General features: G+C 42.5%; 1 protein-coding gene across 6 annotated transcripts in view; it reads right to left on the reverse strand.

Moving 5' to 3' along the window:
* PHKA1 (phosphorylase kinase regulatory subunit alpha 1) overlaps positions 1-6,436 on the reverse strand; it is a 140,427-nt gene extending 133,991 nt beyond the window's left edge. For 2 of the 6 annotated variants that reach the window (XM_029240558.1, XM_029240557.1), the window contains exons 1-2: positions 6,001-6,078; positions 5,106-5,264 (exon numbers count right to left, since the gene is read on the reverse strand). In XM_029240558.1, the coding sequence (XP_029096391.1) occupies positions 5,106-5,264; positions 6,001-6,078 (237 nt within the window). Of the gene's footprint in view, positions 1-5,105; positions 5,265-6,000 lie in introns of all 6 variants that reach the window. The other 4 variants (XM_029240554.1, XM_029240559.1, XM_029240555.1 and 1 more) reach the window with 4 other exon arrangements.
* Positions 6,437-7,841: the final 1,405 nt, after the last annotated feature.

Genomic DNA, 7,841 nt, shown 5'->3' on the forward strand with positions numbered 1-7,841 from the left:
AGAAAATCTCTATCATTACTCTGATCCTAATGAAAGAGACCATCCTTTAATATACTGTTACAGACAGCATTAAACACAGCCTTCTTACTCTATGGGGTGACTTTATTCAATTCTGAATTCTCTTCTACATGTCACCACATACTCACAGATTTCTATCCCATCCTTTCAACTCTCTTCACCACCCAGCCCTACTACTACCATCTACATTTTCTTTAAACAGCAAACCTGGGAGATTATAGATGCAGTGGAGGAGTCCTGATTGCCATCCACTTTTGTCCTCTTGGAATGGCCACTGTCAGCCATTTCTGTCCTCAAGTTCCAAATTCCAAGTCAGGATAAAATGAATAGGAAGCATGGAGAGGTAAGAATGAAGGGAAGTATCTGTAGTTTGTATTCCCACAAACTGCCCATTTCCTGATTCAGGTGCACTAGTTGGCATTAATTATACATGTTTATACATACACCAGGGCTTCTAACCACACCAAGTAATACCCTCCTCTAATCTATCTTTTTTTTTGAGGATACGGATCTATGTGTTTGTGAACTGACCATATAAGGATATATAACTATTTATACAAAACAATAGCCATGTAAGTATTAATACCTGTCTCTCTCTCCAGATATATTTACAATCAGATACATATGAGCGTCTAACATATGCAAAGCACTCTACCAGGCTTTGTAAAACATAAAGAAAAGGGAGACAGAACAGATATGTTTTTTAAAAACACTAAACTACAAAAAAAGGAAAGAAAGAATGAAAAAAACCCCACTAAACTACAAATACAGTCTACCTAACAATTCCTGGTTATCCTTTAAAACCCAACTCCTCTATGAACACTTCCTTGTCTTGTTCAAGGGAAATTAGACTTTCCTGCCTGTGTGTTCCCACAAAACTTTGTACTTATCTCCTAAATATGGTACCTACAGTATCTGTCTTAATGCATTGTAACTATGTTTATATATATCTGTCTCCCCTATCACCCTATGAGCTCCTTAAGAAAAAGGGGCAGAGACCAGATTCAGAAATAGACCTTTAAGCCAATGGACTAAGCAGATTGTGTTTTTAAAAATATATATTCCATGTCTGCAAGTAACTCTCAAATGGCTTACCAAAAAACCTGTGTGCCTGGGGGGGATCATGTTTATAGAGAGGATGCAAATATGACAAAATGTTAACAACTAGTGAACCTAGATAAAGAGTACATGCAAATATGTTCATTTTACTATTTCCAAAACTTTTCTGTAAGCTTAAAATTTTAAAAAATTAAAAGTTGAGGTTTAAATATAAACATTTTGTCCCATTTTATTTTTTATATCTATTGTAGGGCTTGGCACATAACAATTACACAAAATTTGCTAAATGAAAAACTGAACATGTTGAATGGCATAGACCATAAGTAATCTAGAAGTTCCAAGAAAGCAGTCCTGAGAAAGAAGTGATCACTGTGAAACTGAGAGGTCTATGAGGTCAGGAACCACAGAAAAAGTGGGATTGATGGCAGGCTTCACAGGTGGAAGAAACAGCTCATAAAATGATTCAGAGGTGGGAATGTCTATGGCTTCCATGGAGGAGGAAATATTCAAAAAGACTGAATCTGAAGTCATAAGACCCAGGTAGTATTCATGACACCACCAAATTCCAACTTCATCTCCTTCTGTCAATCCCTTCACCTGTAAATTGGGGAAAATAATACCTAATTCATAGGGTGTTACAGGAATAAAATACTAGTAATTATGGGGAAGTATACAGTACAGTGAAAAGTCTTTACACAAATGTCACGTATTTTTATCAAGGTACTGTTAGAGAAGTAATGAAGACACCAACCTGGTTGGAACTGGGGGTAGAATGCAGGGGAACAGCATGATATAATATTGAAAAAGCAGCCTAGGACCAAACCCTAAAGAGCCTTGCCTACCAATCCAAAACATTTGGATTTTACTTGTAGGGAAATGAGAACTACAAAAAGATTGCTGAGAATGAAAATACATAATTTAAGTGTTGTTTTAACTTAAAGTCTAAACCCTTTCACTAAGTGATCAGGGTTTAGACTAGGGTTGAGGCAGAAGGGAATAGAAAGGAGGGGATGGATTCGAGAAAAATTATAAGAATTAACAGACTTTGGTCTGCATGTATCAAAAGGCAAAAGGGACAAGTCAAAAATCACCAAAAGGGCAGCACTTTTCAAACACTGTTTTATAGAACACTAGTCCAGGAAATTCTGGGAAGGCTGTAAAATCCACCCCCATCTTAGATTCAAAATGCACATCAGTACATCAAAAGCTCTGAGAAATTACAGAGTAAGAAACCTGCTGTTTAACATAGCTCCAAACTCAGTTAATCTAGTATTCCATGGAACACACTATGGGAAATGTTCTAAGTAATGTTGCCCAGGTGACTAGTATAATGAGGACACCAGTAAGAAAAAAAGGGACATTTGGTGAGTTGCTGTTGTTTAGTAGTCTATTTTGTTTGTTTTTAGTAGGGAAGGTGGGGTTTCAGACCTGCTGATTTTGAGGAGCCACAAGATATTCAGGTGCAAATGATCAGAAGACAAATGAAAATCTGGGTTTGAAACTGAAGTGAGGTCAGAGTTAAAGATGAAGCTTTGGAAGTCATTCTCATAAAGGTAGTAGTTAAAGACACGAGAAAAGATGAGAGACTACACAAGGAGAACAAAACTGAGGAAGAGGTAGAACTGGGGGCAGCCAAAGAGCTATCTCTATTTGTGTGTCTATTTATTTTTATGGGTGTGAGTTTTTATCTGTGACTAAGAGAAAGGGCATTTGTAAAAACATGTACGTGCATACTTCTATTCTCAACCTAGGATAGAACAGTCACTTAAACCCTTGTCCCCTCTTCATCCAGAATTCTCTTTAGTTCTCTGACATTATTTCTCAGAGAGAAATCTAGTTGAGAGTTGGAAGGAAGGGTAGAAATGATTAACAGTCAATGGTTTGGGAAAATCTACACAGTAATGGAAGGCTCACAGTAGGTAGGAATTTAATCTATGAATTTATTCTATTTGATTTCACCTATGCTCACTTATTAGCCATAGATCAGTGATTATCTCTGGCTGCACTTTAGAATTACTAGAGCAGTTTTTTTTTTTTTAATATTGATGCCCCTGGGGCTCCACTTACAAAGATTTATCTAAATCGTTCTAGGGTGAGGTCCAGTAAGGGTAATTGTTAAAAGCTTCTCAAATCATTCCAACGCACAGCCAGAGTTTAGAATCATTCGTGTAGAGTGGGGACAAATCTAGCTCACGGTGTGTTTTTGTAAATAGAACTTACTGATTAAAAAAAAAAAAGAACTTACTGGAACATAGCCATGCTCATTCATTTATGTATCATCTCTGGCTGCTTTTACATAGTAGCGGAAGACCTGAGTAGTTGCGTAGAGATCACACATGACCCACAATGCCAAAAATATTTACAATCTGGCCTTTACAGAGATGGTTCTCTGATCCTTAGTCTGAATTAACTAAGTTTGAGAAGAAAATTAATGAGACTTAATAATACAATCTGTTTTAATTTATAATGAAAGTTGGTAGAAATTTTAGAATTCCCAGAGAAATGTGTGTTTTTTTGAAGATGTTTCCTATTGCCATAATGTTTTTGAGACATCCCAGGGTTATTACTGAGGTGGTATGGAAAATATTTTTGTGCTGTGTGAAAAATTATTTAACGAAACATTAAAATTTTAGAATGAACAATTTTCTGTTCATTTTTCCCCTCTTCCTCTGTTACATTCTTTCTTCCTGGGCCACATAAGGAAAAATGTCAACTCTGCAGAATGATTGATCAACAAGGAGACACAGATTTCTTCTAACAGTGTTGAAAAAGAAATTTGTCAAATCATACTGGGTATAAAATCTTGGGTATTGTTCCACCAATATCAATTTCTATCAAAACAAGACAAACAAAATACTGAGATCAAAATAGCAAAACATTAGAGTAGGACATAGGATAAGGGAGGGGAGTAAGATTACAGATGATTTTTTTTAACACTCCTCTATATTTTCCAAATTCTCACAATGGTTATGTATGTTTTCTATAAGTCACAAAAATATTGATCTGTACTTCCTGGGCTAGAGCAAACACTCCAACAATTTTTTTCTGGTGGACCTAAGTACCTCTTAATTATGGCTTGAGGGAATAAGAAACACCTGCTGTTGCAGAGGACAACACAGTGAAACTTTCCTGCTGCCAAGGACTATAACCCCACAATATGTTGGTGTGCTTAAAAATAACCAAATCTCAATATTCTGATTTATATATGAAGACTGGAGCTCAGATTGCCTAAGCTGAGGGAGACCACTTGAGAAAATGGCTGGTGTGGAGAGAATCTTTTCCACTAATGGAAAAGAATTCACATACACCTTACAACTGACGGCAGAGTACCTTAACATTAAGAGTCTCATGTAGCCCAGAATATTATTTTCTTGGTCATTCAAGAGGACGTAGCATCCTGTGTCTAAACAGTTCTATAGAGGATACTTCTTTACTGAGGGGAGGGCCTTAAAAGTTGGCTTAAAGGCATCTGTTGACTCTGATCTTATTTTGCCCCAAGGGGTGAGGGTGGGTATGGGGCGGGGGGGGGGGGGGGAGGACACACAACAGACTCTGAAACAGTGGCCTAGGTATAAAAATCAACAAATAATGTCTTTTACTTGTGTCTAGTTGGGAAAGTCTGCTAATTTGTATCAGTTACCCTCATATAAATACCACCTATCATTTTCAAAAAAGAAGTAAAATGGTAGATACCTGCCGCCGAAAATTCTTCTCAATGAGAATAAATATGCTGGAGACTACAAAATACATTTACTTGGAAAAAGGATTACAAATTTTAGCAAAGATCTGAGAATAGGATTTTCCACTGTAACAGAACAGACTGTGTCCTCTCCCCCTGAATCAGCAAGTTTCATGTTTCCACTGCAAAAAAAAAAAAACTCCGTACAATACAGGAAAGCTTTATGGAATGCAATTTCAGCAAGGTGAAGAAAGAGTGAGAGGCAAAACATATCTGTCTTAGCTCCTGTGGACTACATTTCCTTCCTCCTCCCCCCAGTTCCAGAGCTCTTTGTATTTTTATTGAGTACCTGCTCCAGTTCATAGGCCTTTGCCTTATCCTCATCCCGGTCTGCATTCTTCCGATAGGCCAGCCCCAAACCCCACACAGCCAAGATGCTGTACACATTATCCCGGACCCAGGCATCTTTCTGATCATAGCTGGCTGGAAGCAAGCCAGTCACTGGATTCTGTAAGGACAAGAAAAAGGGGACAGGCAGGTAACCATAGGGTGTTAATATGAGGAAACAGAATCTATCAAATGGGTACTGAGGGACTTTGGTCTTTCTTCTATGTCCCCACTCCTGAGTTTTAAAATCTCCTCTTCTGACCAAGTGCAAGCAAATGCTATCTTGAATAAAGGGAAAGAGCTGGCTGAAGCCTTACAAGTCTGAAATGTGGGAATTCTTAAAAGAAAGGAGGTGTTTTAGAAAGAATGAACTACCAACGAAAAATCAGCATTAAAAGATTATAAAAACTATAATGAAGAGTAGATACACGGTACTTCAGATCTTCACAACAGTCTAGTCTTAAGACGGCTAAAAGTTCGACCTCTTTTTCCTTCAGAGGAGGGGAAGGAGACGACTCCCAAGCCTGCGGAGGGGGCCGGGGGCGGTGTCGATAAACAAGCTTCGACACATCTTACAACTCCGGCCCCTGGAACCCAGCAGTGGTTTGGGGGACGCGGAGGGTTGGGAGGGGGGACTCAGAAGCTCTGACTCAGGACTCGTGGCTAACGGTGCCTGACTCTGGTTCTGTTCCTGGCCCAACACCTTTCTTCAGGGTCCTTTACGGCCTCCCCAGCTAGGGGGCGAGAGAACCTGCAATACACCCCCCTCACACACACACACAGGTTCACCCAGGGTCTCCGTCCAGGTTATCACACTGCGCATCCTCGGTGATCACAAGCGACACCCCATCACTTACCTGATGGCACAGTATGGTCTGATGCACCAGCCTAGCATAGCCGTCAAGCCGGACCCCCGAGTTACTCCGGCTCCTCATCGCGCTCCGTTTCCAATCCCCTCAGAGAGACGGCCGCAGTACCACAGGGGCCCACGATTTTCCAAGAAAGGAGGCTCCAACGCAGCCCCACCCTCGCTGTGGGAAGCCCGAGTACCAGGCCCAGGCACAGTCCTACCACCCCTCGGGCCTGGGGCCGGCTGTCCCGGCCAAGGCGGCCTCCGCGGCCACCACAGCCCCGCGCGCGCCCGAGCCTCCCGCGCTCTAGAGCCCAGCTGGAGTGCCTCCGGCGCCGCTCGCCGTCTCTCTTAAGCCCGTCCGGCCTCCGCGTGTGGCTCCTGCATCTTCCGCTCCACTCCCGGAGACCGAAGACAACCGCGGCCCGGAGCCTCCAGCGTGGCCGCCGGCAGCTGCAGGTCACAGGCCGCGGCGCCGCCTCCACCTACCACGAGACGCAAGCCGGAGGCGGGGCTGACGCCCCGTGTCCCAGCAGCTGCGCGCGGCGCCTGGGGACTCGCCCCGCGGACGAGAATGTGTCACCGTAGGCAATGTGCTATCAGGGGGTTATTTTCGAAACACCTCAAATGACTATTTCAGTTGTCCACACTTGCTGTGGGCACAGGATGTTAGGGAGGCTGTTTCTTCTGCCGGACTAGTTTTAGGAACTTATGGTAACTTCAAACCTAAAAGGAAAGAACGATCGTTTGCGTTCAAGGTCTAAAGAACTGGAATTTCCGGGTCTTTATTGTATTTTATCCTTTTGACTCAAAGCTCAGATTCAACTCCTTACTCCGATCCAAACCAAACAAGAAACAACTCCCTAAGGTAAATACTTTATTCCTCAGAAAGTGGCGAATCGGCGCGCTTGGGAAGGAGGGGGCAGTGGTGTGCTTTGAGGAAGCGAGTGCCCCAAGCGGGAACTGGGCTGGGAGGGAGCGGTGCTCAGGGCAGCCTTGGCCGGAGAGGAGTTGGAGGAGATTGTATAACGGCTTTGGAAGGCTCCCTCGTGCGTACGTAGGTCACAAGACTGAGGCAACAAAGACTCAGCTGAAAATAAAGGCAGAAAGGGAAGCTAGAAAGGAAACCTGTAGGTAAAGCTGATCACTGGCCGCAGGGTGATCGGACCACACCCCGCTAGGTGTCCTGGCCCCAGGGCCTTTGCTCCCTTTGTTTACTGCCCCAACCCCCACATCTTGATCTCTGTTGATCCAAACCCTGCACGTCTTTCAAGTCAAGGTTTGAGTACCACCTGCTCTCTGAATCGCGGGGTAAGAGAATTAGACCGATTGACCTTTCAGGTCCAACTCGGAAAATCTGTGATTCTAAGCCTTCCCTAGCCACCTCACCTAGGCCACAGTGATTTTGCATTTTCGTTTATCTTTTTTTCAATTTAATTTTTATTTTATATTGGAGTATAGTCTCTCCTCGTAAGCTCCCTCCGTTCCAACCCCACACTCACCCCCGCCTAAATTAACATAAAGTCAGGCACCTAGGAGGTGACTAGCAAATATTTGGTAATGATGATGAAGAAAGAGGGAGGGAATGCTCAAGAACTCAGATCTGGGACTTTTGGGTTCAACGGCCAGCCAGCGATATAGTTAGATACAGAGATACATTTAGAATTCTTAAGCAAATGGTTTCCATCGAATTCACTGGCTATGCATATGTCATGACTGGCAAATAACAAGCTACTTAAAGGCCCAGGTACACATGGGGACAAAAAGTCTTTCCAGGGAAAGCTACTTCATTTTGGAAGAAAGAGTGCTTGCCTGCTCCTACTCTGATCCTAACTCCCTGACATCTTT

The sequence above is a fragment of the Monodon monoceros genome, unplaced genomic scaffold (genome assembly GCF_005190385.1).
Source record: "Monodon monoceros isolate NGI ecotype Baffin Bay Population unplaced genomic scaffold, NGI_Narwhal_1 Super_Scaffold_22, whole genome shotgun sequence".
Taxonomy (NCBI): Eukaryota; Metazoa; Chordata; class Mammalia; order Artiodactyla; family Monodontidae; genus Monodon; species Monodon monoceros.